Source organism: Tasmannia lanceolata, unplaced genomic scaffold (genome assembly GCF_043159265.1).
Source record: "Tasmannia lanceolata isolate RefF3 unplaced genomic scaffold, GAP_Taslan_0.1 ptg000037l, whole genome shotgun sequence".
NCBI lineage: Eukaryota > Viridiplantae > Streptophyta > Magnoliopsida > Canellales > Winteraceae > Tasmannia > Tasmannia lanceolata.
Window position 1 is genome coordinate 2,327,457 of NW_027518714.1, and position 19,135 is coordinate 2,346,591.

General features: G+C 36.5%; 1 protein-coding gene across 1 annotated transcript; it reads right to left on the reverse strand.

Annotated features, from left to right (window-relative positions):
- Positions 1-226: 226 nt before the first annotated feature.
- On the reverse strand, positions 227-16,470 carry LOC143860873 (spermine synthase-like). The gene is made up of 11 exons (XM_077371716.1): positions 16,262-16,470; positions 15,197-15,427; positions 14,960-15,004; positions 8,744-8,820; positions 8,492-8,614; positions 7,287-7,391; positions 7,108-7,180; positions 6,863-6,934; positions 5,921-6,116; positions 3,471-3,600; positions 227-554 (listed from the first exon to the last, which is right to left on the reverse strand). Exons 2-11 carry the CDS (start codon positions 15,387-15,389, stop codon positions 459-461), a joined length of 1,110 nt encoding a protein of 369 aa, XP_077227831.1. The 5' UTR covers positions 15,390-15,427; positions 16,262-16,470; the 3' UTR covers positions 227-458.
- Between the last annotated feature and the right edge of the window lie 2,665 nt (positions 16,471-19,135).

Below are 19,135 nucleotides of genomic sequence, written 5' to 3' on the forward strand. Positions count from 1 at the left end.
CAATCCACCCATAGAAACTATCGCAGGTAGGGTCAGGCTTATGAATCTCTGATTTTCCCATAAAAAACTCGAACAGACCCAATCTGAGATAAATTCTCAAGTAGGGTAGGGTTCTCCGACCTACCCGAGTTGCGACCCTAGCAACCCACCTTTAAAAAGACGAGGGCCCTAAAAGACCTCATTTCATTGCTTTGTGTAAGAGGCCATTCCAGTCCAATAAACAAAATGAAGAGAAAACATAAAGAACTCATTCATGGAAAGCATTTGTATAACATATATTCCATAGAAATGGGCATGCAATATTCCTGTTGGTAATATTTAGAAATTCTTCTATAAGGAAAAATAATGAGGCACTGTCTAGGTCATATATCAGCTAATTAACAAAGTCGATTTACTGATAAGGGAGTTCCCATCCATCAAAAGCTGATAAAGAATAAAAAGCATCAATGATTAACTTATCAACAAAATGCTGATTTCTGCATAGGCCGAGAATCAAGAACGTCTCTAAGCTCCCTCTTTACAAAGGATGGCAAGGCGAATGCGGCCACATGGACCTGTCAATACTCAATAAGAAACAAAAACCACTCAGTATCTTCTTCAAAAATGATAGTTAAACGGAGAACAGAAATGGATTTATCCGCATATACAGTCTGAACATAAAAGAGAACAAGAATGGCTTATCTGCAAACACAATTTGACCACATTTACTAATTTTTCACCACCAGCCTTTTAGTACACAAACTTCTTCCTATGCTACCGTTGTTTTACGGTCTTGATACCTAGTGTACATTATTTGGCTTACTAGATGCAAATAGTGACTAGTGACATTTATGGCATGGTTACATGAGCTTTGTACAAGACTGACAAAATGAGTGATAGCTTGGAATAAAAAAAACATCTCGAATTTCAAAACTGCATATTAAGTTTTCCCAATTTTAAGTGCTGCTCCAGATTTAAAACATAAATTTTTTTCTCCAAATTCATTTAAGCAAAAGCTTGACTTACATGATCAAGAATTAAAACCGAGTTTTGACTCGGTTCCAAGCCAGACTCACAATGTATCCTGGTCAAGTTGTAGGGTTTTTAAACCTAGCCCCGATGCCGTCCGAGGATGCAGGACGGGTACCATCTAGGGTAGGGGTGAACCCCTTACTATCGATCAGTGTAGGAGTAATATGTGTTGGACCAAGATTGCAACACAGAAATAGCTGTTCACTTGGTTCAGATAGTCTATCGCTAGGTTAACAGATGTAGGAAGGGGCAGGTAGAAGTAAGAGGAGCATCAAATTATACAGAGTAACTTGCTTTAAGACCCAAAATTCATGGGGCGGACCATGAGTGTCCAAAGCGGGAGATTTGTGTATATTCCATATCACTGGCTTAAGTTTAGCAACAAGTGCACAAGATGACATATAAGAGTGGTAGAACAAACACCCAAGAGGAAACCAACCGAGAATGTAAAATCAAATTGGCAAGCATAGTTGGTTAAGTCATAAAAGCATAACATGAAATAAAAGAGAAGGTTGACGCTTGACCAAATGCTGTCAAGCCAAATGAGTCACATTTAAGTCATGCACATCTGATATAGTTGCAATCACTTTCGTTCTCGCAATGAATGAGGTGGTTTCTCTTTTGCATATGAATCCAGTTTTTTTATTTTATTTTGAATCGAGAGTTTGCCATCTTTCGACACTAATCTAGATTCTAGACCGTCTACTCAGAGATATTGTAGGGCCGAATCTGTCTGTCACTGTTGTTAGAGAAAGTCTCATTTCATGCAGATTTGTATAGCTAGGACATTCTTGAATCATTTCTGGAGAACTTTATGGAGCAAAATGAGGACTGCAGTTCAGTGGTGCCTATGATTCCCAGACGGATGGGCAGACAGAAGCGGTATCATTACCTTTCCTCTTTTCACCCATCTCAGTTGGCTTTACAAAATACAAACTGCTTCCACTTTTCCCCCTTTCTTTTCTCTTCCGTGATCTAGACTTCCACTTTTCTTGATCTTGATCTTTCTTGATCTTCATTCTTCATTTCATTGTCTCTCCTTAGTTTTGCTGAGATGAATGAATCACCTTACATCTCTACTCTAGCTATTTCTCTTCCCACTTCTTGGATACCACGTGCAGTGGGACGATGTCCAGTACATCACAGGTCCGTATCCATCATTTTTTTCAGTAGTATACCTGTATTATTACCCTTTACTTCCCAGTTTCCACCTCCCCAAACCTTAACTTACGTTTCCCATGTTATCTCCCCAGCTTCATACCACAATCTTATAAGCCCCATTAGCCTTATATCTTACTACACACCTTTGGGGCCATAATTAGACTTTACTTGGTAGAATTGATTTATTTTATAGACTTATATTGAGGTCTGATTTCTTTTAATGAACTAGTTGATTTCCCATTGCTTAGAACTTAACGTTGGAATTTTACTCGGACAAATTGATTTCTATTGATGAAATTTACTTGGACTTTTAAAAGATCTGAATATGAAATTCTAGCTGTCACTTATTATGTGCTGTCTAATATGATTTGGGATAGTTTGTCGCTAAAAAATTGAAGTATAAACCATTTCTAAGCTCCAAATTTCCCCAAAAATGATCCGTGAACCCTAAGATGAAGACCACTTAGAATCACCACATCATCACCATCCTAGATAGCTAGATACTGTCTCATACAATGAAAGCCTCATAACCCAATGACTACAAAGAAAAATATAACCATTGTTCAAGTATATGAAATGGAATAAGTTAGACAACTTGACTATGGCCAGGCCTCAGTTACCAGGTCCAAAAGCAAAATTTACAGAAAATTAGTGAGTCTCATACAATGAAAGCCTCATAACCCAATGACTACAAAGAAAAATGTAACCATTGTTCAAGTATATGAAATGGACTAAGTTAGCCAACTTGACTATGGCCAGGCTCCAGTTACCAGGTCCAAAAGCAAAATTTACAGAAAATTAGTGAAGTTAATTATGGAAAAGGAAAGACCATTTTCCAAGTCAAGATAAAGCTTTTGCACATTGAAGAGAACCAACTGATTTCTAGATTCTAGTTGATGATCGCTACAAATCCATAATACTCAACAAAAATAACAACTATAATTACCCAACAGAAAAAATTATACAAGGAAACATCGTAAGTCCCTCAGACAAACCATTCCGAACAAAAAGGACGAATACCCAAACCCTGTATAGTTACCATGAGGAACCGAAAGCCGTAAAAATAAACTACTATCATTAATACCGAGAGGAAAGCTGGAAAGAAAACTGTTTTAACTTATTGAAATGAGCAGTTCAACCACAAAACCAGCCAAGAAAAACACTTATCTAAATCACAATTAGCCTTACCTTTCAATATCTCCTCAAATACTTGTCACTAATACATAACAATATAACATGAAAAAGAAAGATCAATGAAAGTAAGGTTAGCTAAATGCTTCGAGAAGTAAAACCGATACCTCTGAATTGTAGAATCTAAGTTCTCTCTTGAACTTGTGCGCTCCATCTAGCTTCTCGATGGGATTTATTGGATTCAAGAAGTCAACATAGGGACCTTCCGTTGAGCATAGCAAAAATCCAATCACGCCGCTGCATATCAAACCAAAAGCCACCCCTAAATGAAGCAATTAACAGTATGACGGATAATAACCAAGAAATATTGAAGTAAATTCCATAAATATGCATACATTATGAACAAAACCCTAGTCTCCTGTTGACCATGCTGCCATTTTCACAGATTGGCCTCTACATGAAAATGTTGCCTTAAAAAGGAAATTGAGGCACACTTTGGCATTTTAGAGGCATTTCTATCTACTTCTGATTTTTGGTGATATTTTGAGTAGGAATTGAGATGCAATCACTGCACATCCTCCCATTCCTAGATTTTATACTGTTTCAGTTAGACTGAAACCTCATCCCACCAAGTACTGTAGAAAAGACTCTATTCCACTAAGAGCAGATCTGCATCATTATTGCTTTTAAAGTGAACGTAATACATCTCTCCTTCACATAGTGAAGGATAACAATTTCTAGAAATTGAAATGGGCCATAAAAGTCTTAATAATTTGGAAAACGAATTGTAGATAGTACTTATATAAAATATAAAAATGATGTATAAATTAAAAAGTACAATGTAGACAAAATATGAATTATATTTTAAACACCACACACACGCCACCCCAAAACCCATTTATTCGATGAAGCTCACCTTTTCTATAACCTAGCTAGGCGATCTAGGGCCAAAGAGTATAGAAGTGATCTGTGGGGCTAATTTTTTTTTTGTTTTTTCTTTTTTGCAAAAAAATATTGTGAGAGAACTCTTGATAGAAGGTGACTAAATTAAATTAAATAGCATGGGCATCAAAGAGAAGTCTGGGTTCATGGGATTAGGAAGCTTCACTAATGAGACCATAGATTTGGCCAGCGGTCTAATTCGTGTTCTTGTCATATTTTGCATCAAGAAAACAAGGTAGTGGACATTCTTTCCACGAGTGTTAGAATGAGTTTATGCATCAGGGCCAGCTCTGCTGCTTCCTCAACTGTTGTCTACATCTCTTCAGAAAATTTGTTCTTTGTAAAGGAAACAAACATATGACAACCCATTTCTGAATGAGTACTACTATGTAAATCTGATCATAGTATCGAAACTTTAATGCACCAAAAGAGAAGATTTAAATAATACTTCAAATGGATTGTTAGTGTCATTGTTCAATTATCTAGCAAGTTTCTACTTCTGTGAAGTCCATCAAAAATTCATTTTGAAAAAATGAGTGATAGTTTATTATTTCACAGTTAATAGAATACTCATGTACAGTCTATCAGGAATTCACTTTTTCTTTAATGATATTTGAAATTCACATCAAAGTGATTGAGAACAAAAGATAAATAGAATCATGCGATCCAACGAGCAAACCACAAAGACAATTCATTGGAAAAGAAATTGAGATTCTATTGTAAAATGTGCAACCTGTTAAAAACTCAAAATAATGAGAATATTTTGTATCAAGGATGCTTTATCACTTAAAGAGAAATCCAATTCTCTAGTGCTACATGACCCAACGTTTCCACTGTGGACGACCTGCAATAATTGCGACTGTTGATATGATGAGCTACAATGGATCATAGCCCAAACTTCACCAACCATATGAAGCTAACCATTCAATTAATGTGATCTTCCGCACGGAAAGCAAAGAATCAAAATTTTCTATAATTATGGATTTGTAAGTCTCAACAATGGCTAAAGTGACAGATCACAGTGATTGGTGCTATGGCTCATTCATGTGGTGGCTCACCAAATCATAGATCTAATCACCATACATGTGGTCAAAGTGTACAATGGAGATGGTGGGGAATGCATGTCATGATGCACTGTAACCTATGTCACAAATATCTCCGATATTTTCAAAATATAGCGTCTTTATCGCGAGATTTTGATAAAACGACAAAATCCCGAACTAATCCCGATATTTTAAAAATATAGCGATATTTTCGTTTTTATCATAAATATCCCGATAATATCGCAATATTATCCCGATATTTTTACGCTATTTTTATTTTATATTTTTTCTTAAATTGCATATTTTTATATATTTTTTAAATAATTTTAATTTTAATGTTTAATTCCCGATATAAACCTGAAAAAATTAATATACCCCAAGATTTTCCCTTGCCGAGAAATTCCCGAGAACGACATTTGTGACAAACCATTCCTATTCCCATTTGTTCTAGTTACCCCACTTTCATCAATTTTTTCTGTGAAGATCCCAATGGAATGTATACAGTTCAGATTTCATACTAAAAAGAAAATGAAAAAGAATTAGTTGAGTAATCAACTAATCATCCGTTCATTAAATCTGGACAAAAAACCATGTGGTTGCAAGGATCAGCGAGAACAAAGGAAATAGAATACCTTGGATATGTAGGGACACTTGTCCATGCATAATGGACAGAGCCTTTAAATGTTTCACGGCAAATAGAAAGCATATCATGAATCAGATGAGTATGAAGCCACATACTTTCTGCCATATTACAAAGAACGCCACCTGGCCTTAAAGCCCTTGCTGTTGTCTCAAAAAATGGCTTTTCAACAAGCTCTTGGGCTGGACCTATATCAAGAAAAAGTAAAAACCAAATACTTGAGAAAATCCCTTTGTTACCAAATATCTGTTTTTATAGGAAGAAAAATTAGTTTAGGAAAATCTAACATCATAAACATAGACTTTCTGGAATTTCATTCAATTTTTTTTTGGAAGAAAAAGAAAATAGCAGAAAGGTAACAATGCCAATATTCGAGAAAAAGGAATATTTCCATGGATTTTGAAATTGGCTTCGTAAGTTTGGACTTCCAACAGAAAAATAAAGCAAAAGAAGAGAAAATATATTTAACCAAAGAAATCCACTCATGAGCAGATTAATATAAATAAACCAAAACAACAAAGGAGAATGGGTTTCATTGCAAACAGTCTAGGTGGGCCCTTTGCGGATGTCACTAATACGGATCAGTGTTTCACTACTCGGAGTTCGACAAGAACTCAACCATGTTAAAAATGAGTCAACTCCGGCAAGTTGATGATTGGTGTAGCCAATTTTTCATTAACTTGGGTGGCAAGTCAAAACAGTTTTGAATGAGTGGGTAGGGCAAAATCTCGGATACGGACGAGCACTCGGTCAAGGTAAAAGGGAGTCAACTCGGGCAAGTTGATGATTGACCCTGAGAGTCTTTAAACAGTGGTATAAGTGCACCTTTACCAGCCTGTTTTTTTTTTTTTTTGGTACTTTACGGACTTGTATAAATGTCCAGAAAAACAGTATCGAAGATAATGAATCTGCAAAACAAGAAATCGTGACATACCAATTGGGTCAGATGAATCCACAATAACAGCATCATACATCCCTTCAGGTGCATTTCGTAGAAACTCAGCCGCTGAAAATTCCCCAATTGCAAGATTAAAAAGTCTCAAACATAGCTGTGAAAGAAACAACTTCACTAGCTTTACCCTTAGCAAGTCTCGCTAATAAAATGATACACCAACATGAAATGCAAACTGGTGGAGTAATACCAGTAACAACAGAAAAGATCGTCATGTTATAACGTACCATCACCAACATGAAGTCGCACACGATCATCCTCAAACCCAACATATAAATCTGGAAAAAACTGCTTACACACCTACAAAAGAAATATAAGAGTGTTTAATTATGTAAGAAAATACAACAAATAATTGCAGAGGCAAACAACAGCTACATATCATAGAGGTGTATAAGACCATACGTACTTCTATGACCAATTTATCTATTTCACAAATATCAATGACCTCTACGGATCTATGGCGAGAGATTTCCCTAAGAACTCCACCATCACCACCGCCAACTACCAGAACCTGCAGTCAGCAGTTCTGCAAAAATTAGTATACATACCAACCACAGTATTTTGACTAAGAGCCAAAGGATATATGCAAGAACAGATTATTCATTCCCCAAAAGGTATACAAAATGAATCCAAATTTGACGAGGAGGTGCACATGATAAAGTAAAATAAATTATGCTAGCTTTCTCATCCCATGTACTTTAGCACTATTTGTGAGTACATGCGTCATTCTTCAATCAAAGCATGTAATCCTAACATAACCCTTCCAACTGAACAACTCAAAAGTAAAACTGAAATCTAACATTCATATGCACAATGGTTATTAAATTGTACAATTTTCAATTCAAATTTCAGGCTTACGGCTTACAGGCTAATAATTCTTCTTGGTGCAAAATGAAAATTTTATGCAATTGTGTCATTGAGGGGATGCAATAGATATACTTCTAGACAAAGTAGTCAGCAGAAAAATTCATCAAGAACCTAGATCGTGCAATCAACAGAAAGACATGATGGTCAGCCAAGTTTCACACTCTAAACTCTAAAGTGAATTCAATTATCAGAAGCAAAAACATGCAATAAAAAATACTTCCAGATAGCCTAGGTCATAAACTCAAAGGAAGGCATGTTGGTCAGCCAAGTTTCACACTCTATTTCACACTCTAAACTTTGTACTAGTAATGGAAAAGCAAGAGAACCATGACTAGTTCATCTATCCGTAGAATTGAACGTCGACCGAAGTTTATAGCTAATATTTCCTTAATTTCTGCATCGGGCCCTTTCTATCTATCTAGGAATCTATCAGCTGTCTACTAGAGTCTTGGATAAATCCCCTGGGGTCGATCAACCCTAGAAGACTCGATGGCTTAACAGCCCAGTGAATAACCTGATTCAGAGAGATAACCCGGTCTTTAGACACTCGCCCTAAGGTAAGCGGGGTTGGGCCAGAAAGTGAATTCAATTATCAGTAACAAAAACATGCAATAAAAAATACTTCCAGATAGTCTAGGTCATAAACTCAAAGGGAAGGCATGATACTACCCTGTCAGATTTGACACTCTAAACATCAAACACCAATAACAAAAACCTATGAGGCTGAAAATCAGTAAAATTTACAGTTTTGGGGGATGGAATCGAACAAAGGGGAAGATGAACAATCATCTCTTGGTAGGCACATTCGTCCTTCTCCGTCAACTGAACAATACCATCAAGCACAAGCACCTTTCCATATGTTGAAGACTGCACATATAAGTCATTAGTATTAGTCAAGGTAAAAAGAAGAAATCCTACAAAAAAGGATTAAAAGGCAAGAAGTGGAATCAGCTCTGCATATCGGACAGTCAAAATATGATACAAAGAAAGATGAACCTCAAAAACTAAGATCTCTTGATACTCCGACTTCCCCTTGTATAAAATCTTTTCCACCTTCAGAGAATGTGCTTCTCCTACAAGCCAGCAAAAACATTAGAAAAATATTAGTGCAGTTTAAAGACAAAGAGGCTTTCCATTCAACATAATGTGAAACCAAATGATGTAGGCAAGCAAAAGCCTCCCATGATCTCTTTGCATTAGAAAAAAAACTTGTCGATAATAACTACTGTGAGAGACACATTAAACATTGGAGTAAATGGTTAAAGCCTGAGAGAAACACATCTATTTTGCTAGCTTTCTACTTCATTGTTTAAAATACGACATTCCAGCCCCTGATTTTAAAAATAAAAAATGTTGAATAAATTGTGCTTTCTCTTTATTTTTATGTTTTTTACCTTTCTCCTTTATAAGCCAAGAAGTTGTACTCAGAATATTTGAATGGCTACCAAGTTGGGAAACGAATTTGGGAATCAAAACGTGAAACGGAAGCGGAAAACGCGATGAAAATATTGGAGGGGAAACGAAAAATGGGAAAGCCATAGAAAATCATACAAGAAACTAATTGAGAAACGTCTTAGGAAATGTGTTAGAAAATTTTCACAAACGATATAGAAACGTCAAGTGAAACACATATGAAACACAAGGAAAACACAAAATATACATGTTGGTAGATTTTGAATTTGTTAATTTCAAATTTCTAAGAGCTTTTGTGCATAAGTACATGTATTTATAATTTTTCTCATAATTTTTATTTAAATTAGAGGCATACATAAATGAATTATATATGCGCTTTACATATTTTATTTTTACTTATTTCTATCTTTTATTACTATAGAACTATTATTTACCCTTTCAATATGTATTTCCACAATTTTTTTAGTCTGATTTTTGCAAACGTTTCCTGTACATTTCACACGATGCGTTTCACCAATGTTTCACGTAAGTTTCTCATATATTTCCCTGGTGTTTCCCATATGTTTTTTTTTTTAAATGATCCCATATGTTTCCCACGAGTTTCAGAAACGTTTCCCCAATAAACATTTCAGAGAAACATGTTTCCCAACTGTCCAACCCCCCCTCTCTCTAAAAAAAAAAAAACTGTTGAAGGGATTTTCAGCCGCCAACTATGGAATGTAGTTCCAAATTTCATAACTGCCCTAGTAATAAAGAAGCCACGTGGCCATTCCGCTTTTGCTAGATTGGAATGGTTTGGTGCTCTGGCAATTCCGGTGTTCTGTTTCAGAAAAAAAGAGAGACTAGGACTGGTTGAAATTAAGAGTGTTTTGATGTGTTTTAACCCTCATTCATTTGGGAAGGCAAAAATGGCAAGAAACGGTCATCTTCAAGCTCGGATAGGGTCTTAAGACGGTTTTAGGAATGAATGAAATTCTAGCTCGGGTAGGGTCTTAAGAGGGTTTTAGGAATGAATGAAATTCTCAAATGTCTAAAATGAAGGGGTTTCGATGTGTTTTTTAATGATAAAATTTTATTAAAGAGGGGGTGAGGCCCATGACAGAGGTGGTCAAATATTAAGAGGGTTGAAGAAATAGGAAAAAAATTAAGAGGGTTTTGATGTGTTTTAACCCTCATTCATTTGGGAAGGTTAAAATGGCAAGAAATAGGCATCTTCAAGCTCGGGTAGGGTTTTAAGAGGGTTTTAGGAATGAATGAAATTCTCAAATGTCTAGAAATGTGTTTTGATGTGTTTTTTAATGATAAAATTTTATTAAAGAGGGGGTGAGGCCCATGACACAGGTGGTCAAATATAGCAAAAGCAAGAAATAAGAAAAAATACAAGAACGAAACAACAAGACACAAATATCAAATATTTTAACCGAAAATGCCAAAACTGAAACAACGATCAGCCGGGGAGGTCAATCAGAATGGTTGTCTCCTCAGAAATCCAAGCTCTAGCTAGAGCATCTGAGTTGGCCAATCACCAGACATGTCCAAAATCTATGTGCTAACCCTCTAAGGTGCCCTGAATCTCCTCAATGGCATCTTCCAGTTTCCAAGGGTGTCTGACACCATCTCTCAGCAATCTGATTGCGTTGAGGGAGTCACCCTCAATAACGAGTTGATGCTAATCCAGTAATCTAATGCCAAGGAGAGGGAGAAGTGTCTGAATCTCCGCTTACAGAGGGTCTTTTACACCGATTGGGCCCGAAAGGCCAAAACCAGTCCACTATCCACAGTCCTTAAATACCAGTCGGTCCACGGTTCCCTAGGAAACACACCCGGGTACATGGAGGGTTTTGATGTGTTTTAACCCACTCATTCATTTGGGAAGGTTAAAAGACATCAAATGCCCCTCAAACGGCTAGAAAACAGCACTAACAAGGGGTAAAATGGAAACCCCCAAAATACCCAAAATTTGCAAAATTTGAAGCAACAGAAATGCAAACAAGCAGAAATATCAACACGGTTCTGGGCAGAGTGGAATGTTCCAGCCAGATGATCATAACTGGGCAGAATTCTGCCCAAATGTTTCCAGTTTAGTTCTGTTTTCTGCCTGGAACATTCCAGTAACTCTACCTAAGATAGAACAGAATTGATAACTGAGACATGATATCTTCACATTATACACACGTCAAAAGGTCGTTGATAGCTGCGTCCATCACTTTTTGGTGGCTCCCCACCGACGTAGAAATCTCCAACCAGTATGCCACTACCCTAGTATTACAAGGGTTTTTAGCCCAATTTTGGTTCAGACTTAATTTCAGCCATATTCTGATGTACAAATAATAGGGAACTATCGGACTTCATCTCGTTGCAGACAAAAGATGAAGAGAATATGATACAATAGGATAAGTTTTTAGTCCAAATTTGGTTCAGACTTAATTTCAGCCTATTCTGAGGTATGAATAATATGGAACTATGGGACGTCATCTCATTTGATACAAAATATGAAGAAAATATGATAGAATGGGATAAATAACTGTTGTTCATGGCAATGAACCAGTGCATGGACAATTTAGCAGAAATTCATAGGCACTAATGAGAGAATCAGCACTCATTATGAAACCAGACTAAACAATAACTTGCTTGTAATGCCATATATTGCAGACTAAACAACAAAGTTGTGATAATTAGGCCTGCAACCAGGCCAACACATGTATTCATGTAACAGGGAAAAGTGCCCTACCACAGGGACAACATTGATTATGAGTTAATGACCGACCATTAAGCACCCAATGAAGCAATAACTTGCTTGACACCATGAATCAAGGTTGCATCTTCAACCTTCCCATGTTAATTGGGTGCAACATGAAGCACTATAATTCACCAGCGCAACCTAAACAAGAAACTGCAAGGTTCGCTTAGCCTTCACAGCCACTTAATTTTATGAAGTAAATGTGGGTGGGGGGAACTACCATGCAATGAGGTGTCCCATTAGGGTTCATGAATTGGGCAACAATGATACACTTCTCATATTCATTCACAACATGAAGACAATCAGACGGTTAACAGAAAGTGGGAGTCGCTTAATAATAATTCTGTCTGTGAATGTCTAAATGAATCGGATTACAAGTATACATGAGAACAGAGAAGCTGACATTGACAATGAATAAAACAAAATTAAAGAAGGGGATTTTTGGTCATAAGTTTATAATTTTATTAGCCATTAAAAATACCTTATCTAACAACTACCATTTTAAAAATTAATTTCCAAAACATCATTAAAATAAACTTTCCTTTTTTTTTTTTTTTTGAATGGTAAAAAAAAAACTTTCCTTAATAATCACTGCCATTACTTTTAGAATGACAGTTTTACCCTTAGTTTATAAACTTAAAATTGCTTCGATAACCGTTCCTACCTGACAGAGCATCCCTCGCATAACGTTCTCCTTCTCCCTCCTAGTCTTCTCGATAGCTTTAAGCTCAAGCCTAAACTTGCCACTAGATATTGGCTCTAATCGTTGTAACTATGAAAGACACAAAACCCATTTTTCTTATCGTCGAGGTCAAGATTGAAGATGAGGAGGAAAAGATGAAGTGGTTAGAACTCATTTAAAAAAAAATTCCTTTTATAAAAAAAAAAAAAAAATTACATTGTTACAGTTGGCTCGAACCACCACAACAGCAGATCTTCCCTGAAGAGAGAATCTTGGTCAGTTTAATAGGTACAAATCCAGTCACAGGGGTGGGAGAAGGAAACAATGGGCTAACCCCTTCTTTTGCAACAGTTTTCAAGGGGAAATAAAAAATGATCAATAAGATAACTTTGAAAAATTATTGTTTCCTCTCGATCCATCAGCCATGAAAGCTCGTCCCGAGCTCTGCTCTTCTAATCTTAAGCAATTGACTCAGCTCCAACCCCTGCAAAATGTTGAACTACTCATTCTGACAAGCTAGTAAATTTAGAGTTGAATTTATTGCTCCAACAACTTACTACAATCCCTTGCAGCATCAACAGTACAATGTTTCAATTCCATAGTATCTAACAATTGGCTATCACACATGATGGATTTCTACACAATAGGCAAAGAACATCAAATTCCAACCTCACTTCACAGTCGATTCACTTCGTCTACAGGAAATTTGAAATAGAAAATCCAACATGAATTTAAAGGGAAAGGTCTGAAAGGAAAGTAGACATGTATTGCATTGCAAAAACCCTAACTTAGAGGAGGAAATCAAAGATGATGAAAAAAAATTAGGGATAGGAATAAATAGCGTGATGAAAGAGTAACAAGAATGGAAAGATCATAAAATTCAGAAGAAAATACAATGAAATAAGTGATTTGGGGGGACTAAATTGAATGTGATCTCATGCTTCAGATATGTGACGCAAAAAAAATCAAGATGATTTTGGTCACTAAGAACTTATGAATGTCAAAAAATGTGAGAGTAAAAAATCCACTCTCAAGTCTCGAACACAAAGCAATAGATTTCAGAAGCGAATGCAGAGAGGAGTAATAAAGCCGCTCTTCTCCACATTCTGACACCATGCATGCAACAACCAAAAAAATGGAGGATTTTTATTTCTTTTTCACTTGAGAGTGGAACTATGGAAGAGAAAGACAATAGAGAGACACCCATGGAAGCAAACGGGTTGTTTTGTTTCGACTAAGCAAACTGAGTAGGTGAGTTCAAGAAAATGGTTTAAAGTTTTTAAAATAAGGGTAAATTCTTGATTTAATAAAAAAAATGGGAAATTGACAGAACTTGATATGAGGGATTCTTTGGAAATTACATTTTAAAATGTTTTTGGACAATATAAAATTTTTACAGAATAATTGAAAATTACTTTCCAAAATAGGGACTTATCGGTAAAATCCTTAAAGAAGCCTATGATTTAGCCAACAATTTGAATTTATTGCTGACACCTGTGTCGTGCCGTGTCCGACACGACACACGTGTGGCCACACATGTAGACACACCTTTGGACACTTTTAAATGTACTGCTAGAAATGTTACTTAATGTGGGCGTGTGGACAAGCTTTTGTACCGGGTCAAGTGTGACATTTTATTTTATTATAGAATATTGTGTTTACCTCTTTTATTATTAACTCTTCTTTTATTATAAACTCTTCTTTTAGCTCTTCTTTAACTAATATTTGTTGTTATACCCCCTCCCATAAACCTAAAATCCTAAGCAAACTCATAATCCAATACTATATTCATGGCATCATATTAGTCTCCTTTTCTCGTTGTATATTGGAGATGGAAGAGAACTAGATTAAATTGATGGATACGTTGTTATTTGATCTCATAATTGTTTTAGATTATAGTTGATTATTTCTAAGATTTATTAGTTTGTTAAATGAATACCATATTTATATTGTTACAAATTATGATAGTAATCAATAAATATGTATGTATGCGACACTATTTCTAGATTTTTAGATGTTGCCATGTAAGACAACTCGTATCCGTGTCGAAACTCGGCACATGAATCTGTATCGACAAATTATGATTATATGTACTCTCTATTTTAGCCGTGTCCCCGCTTCTAAGTTTTGAGGGTTTGCAATGTTTGACACTCCGTGTCCATGTCGACGCACGACACTCGTGTTCATGTCCACAAATCATAGAAGAAAGCTATTATAGAAGTATATAAAACAACAAAAGAGGACATCATAAAATAAAACGATGACAACCCATGAAATGAAACCTTGTTAAGTTAAATAGATAACAACCACAGAAAAATATTTAAAGGGGAAATAAATACCATATTACATTTGCCAGTGCATGGAGTAGAATATTTACCAGGCCACATAGGATTGTTATAATAAAGGACCTTGTGAGCTCCATCTGCAACAAAAAACCAAAATGAAAAAAGATCCCTGCAGCAATCCCAGTCCCATCGTGTCCAGACTTCAGACTAATAACATTTTAAAAATAATAGAATCCTCCGGGTTTTAAAGTGACAAGGTTAGGGAAAAAATAGCATTTATTATACGAAAGGAGGGAAAGAGCCAAAGAAGAAACACGATAGATAATGACCAGAGCATGACCGAGGTTCAGAGAACCAGCCAGAAACGCATGTCGAGTGGATAATTGACTCAGGTCCAGCTGCTGTGTCCCTTGCCTTCAAACAACAGGGAGGAATAACCTTAGCTGGACCATTCTCGCGATGCCCCGTCTCCATCGAAATCTTCTGACAATCCAAACCCTTTCCTGCACCTTCTCCCTCCATAGAATTTTCTTCCTTTAGCTGTCTCCAGCCTCTATTCACTGAAAAAGACAAACATCCATCTAATCACTCAAAAAGGAAAAAAAAAATGTACCCAATTCTGACATTAAATCTTACTGAAAATGTAATATGTATATCAATTGGAAAAAAAAACATAAAATTGCTACTCATGTATCAAAATATTACAGATGCCTCTGAAATTAACATTTCCTAGAACAGGCAAAAAGCAGCAAAATTTCCTTTGAATACAAAGTGCCACTACATTTCAGAAAAGGAACACTAAAAAACAAAATAATTTTTCGCCTTCCACCTAGCGAGAACTCCAATTTCAAACCAAACTCCCATAAAAAAGAGAAGTTCAAAATAAAGAAGAAGCAGAACAACAACAGTCTAGCTGAAAAAATAAAATAACAAAATCATATACACCAAACAACAATAAACTTCACCAGAATCACAACCATTATAACATAAAGCATCAAAACCACTAGATTCAAAACAGACCTAACCAAAACATAAAAAAAGATAAGTTGAAAATAAAAGATGCAAAATCAGAAGAAAAAATTAGAAGAAAAAATAACAAAATCACATACATCTAACAACAATAAACATCACCAGATTCAACAACCATTATATCATAAAACATTAAAGCCACTAAATTCAAAAACGACCTAAACAAACCATAAGCCAATACTTCTTACACTAAAAAGGGAAAAAATAAAATAAAAAATGCAAAAACTAGGGTTCAATGGAGCCCGAAAGATTCAAGAATTTCAAGACCTGTGCTAAGATTTATCATCTACTAGAAAGAAAGCATTAATTACATCACGTTCTGCAGAAAAAGAGTGTGTGAGAGAGAAAGAGAGTGTGTTTCTTGCCTGGCTCTAATGGCGGGGGAGGGAAAATACAGAGGATTTTGGGGAAAATAGGGTTTTAAGAGGGAAAATGAACAGGGGGGATTTATTTTCGTCGGCTCTTCCTCTTTACTCGCACTGTTCGGATGGAGGATTGAGCGGGCAATGACACCGCTATATCTATGTACCTCCACCTTTTTCTTAAATACCTGACATGTCCCCAATTCGTTTCCTCTTTTTCCATCCGTTATATAATATAAGTAGAAGGAATCTTTTACTATCGAGATTTTTCTCATGATTTGAGACGCAAAATGAAACAAAAAACTAGGGAGATGATTTTTTCGCCCCACTGTAGGATAATGCACCCCACTTGTAAGTTGTAACGTGAATTGGCGTCAAAAAGCGATCAAATTTAGTCAGCCCACAATTCACGTTAACATGTGGGGTGTATTATCCTACAGAGGGGGCGAAAAATCATTTCTCAAAAACTATTGCGTTTTTTCTTTTTTTGGAAAATTTGCCGAGTAGGACCCTTACGTGAATTGTGAATGGCAACACGAATAAGTAAGAGACAGGAAAATGTTTCCTTACACTTTCATTTTCCTATCAAAACCAGATTTTGGGTGTAAAGCTTCCAAACGCAAGCCTTGATTTTTTAAAGCTTCCAAACGGAAGCCTATTCGTAATATTTTACCTCCCTCTCAAGTCATGAGAAAAAAAAAGGAAAGTTAAGAAATGTGAATCTAGAAGATTTTATACGCTATGTGCGCATGAAGGCCCCAGGGGAATGATTTATTCACCCTTTTTTTTATACTTGAGATTGAGATAGCCCCTGTAGTATTTACGACTAAGGGTGTGTTTGGCGTACCGTTTGAAATAGCGTTTAAAACGCCGTTTTGCAAAACGGTGTTTTGGTTCAAAACGGTGTTTTGCCAAACGGCATTTTCATGTTTGGTTGCCAGATCAAAACGGCATATTAAACGGCAAACGGAGGTATTGTGTGTTTAGTTGCAAATGCTACAAAACAGAGTTTTAGTGGTAAAATGACCAAAAAGGGCATTGTTTGGTTGGCCTCAATGTAACTCAACTACTCTCTCATTAGGCCAAATATTAAAAGGTCATTAGGATCTCATTCAAACACTACTAAAATTAAACATCATTGCCAAAAACATACAAAACAAAAGGTATAGGGTATGCTAACGAGGAGGTGGGAAATCATTTTCAATTCAGGAAAAAACAGACAAGTTTCTCACATGGTGATGGGTAGGGTAGTGGACTAGTGGGTCCCACTATCACATCTTAAAAATGTGGGACCCACCTTTTGACTCATAAATACACGATATCCTCATAATTTTGCAGGTGGCCCCACTATCTTTCACATCCAGATTATTTGTCGGTGGGTCGGCCGATAAACTCTGGTTCCGCCCACTGCCTATCTTCCACGGAGCCATTACGAGACGTGTAATCCAGTAAAAGAGAGGTCTTTTTTCAAAGAATTGTGCATGTATAGAAGACCCCTATGGTCATGTTTGTATGGCAAGAATTTTGTGGAAAAGTTAGGGAAGGACAAATATTTCTAAAATTTCTTACATTTTTTAGGCTTGAAAAAAAGATAATCGGAACAAACCCAATTCAAATTTTGTTTAGAGAGACTTACAATTTATGATAATATCCTTCCAAATTAATCATAATCAGAGATTTTGTACGGTGTAATGTAAGCTCTTCCAAAAAATAAAAGGTGTAAAAATGGGTTTGGTGAGGGTAAACATGTAAAAACCCAAAACCCAAAAACTCCGTTCAAAACGGCGTTTTGCAAACGGACCTCCCCCCCTCCGTTTGCAAAACACCGTTTTGAGGGTTTAAAACGGTGTTTCAAACGGCGTTTCAAACGGAGGCTGCACACCCAAACACTCCAAAACGGCCGTTTGGCCCCAAAACGGTGTTTCAAACGCCAAACGGTGTTTCAAACGCCAAACGGCGTTTTAAACGGTACGCCAAACACGCACTAAGTCTTTACACGAGGGGCTCTCACAAGTTAAAAAGAGAGAGAGAGGGAGAGAGAGAATATATAATTGGGTGATGATATTTTCACCCTCTGCAGTACTTGCACACCTCTCTTATAATGTGATTTGACATTAAGTTGCCCACTTTTCACGTCAAATCAGGTTATAAGGGGGTGTGCATGTAGTATAGGGGGTGAAAATATCATCTCCTTTTATAAAGTACTGAGAGGCCCACTTCATAAAATATATCAAACCGTTCATTTATCAGGCCACAACATGAATGTGTTGTACCCTGTAAATCATCTTCATATGATGAGCATAACCCTCCGATCTGTAGAAGTTTCCATTATGTGTGGTCATTTTACAGATCGGAGGGTGAGTATTTTTAAAAAAAAGTACTGTGGGTCATAGAGGCGTGGTGATTGTGTTTTTTGTTGGGTGAATTTATGGTATGTGGATCAGTTCAACAATATGATTGATATATCATGTAACTGTAAAAAAGAAGACAAACTCACCGACAATAGCAGTGTATGCAAGATTCAAACCAAGAAAAAACAGAGAAAGAAACTTGCAAAAGCTACCCTAAGATATATCGTCCCGCCACCATTGGAATACAATCACGTTTCTTGCGACCTATTGTTGAGAGTCATCGCTGACTCGTCTACACGTTTGCCGGAGGGGACGGGCCGGCATGGCACGGCACAGACCCACATGGGCAGCCGGTATCCTAGTTAAACTAGGAATTTTAGTTAGAGTTTGAGTTAGAATAGGATTTTGGCAGTTAAGAGTTAGAGTTGGGATTTTATTTGGTTGCTAATTGTTTGGGTAGAAGTCTAATTATACTGGGAATCTTGTTTGTGTTGATTAAAGCCTTTGCTTTACAAAGTGGAGGAGA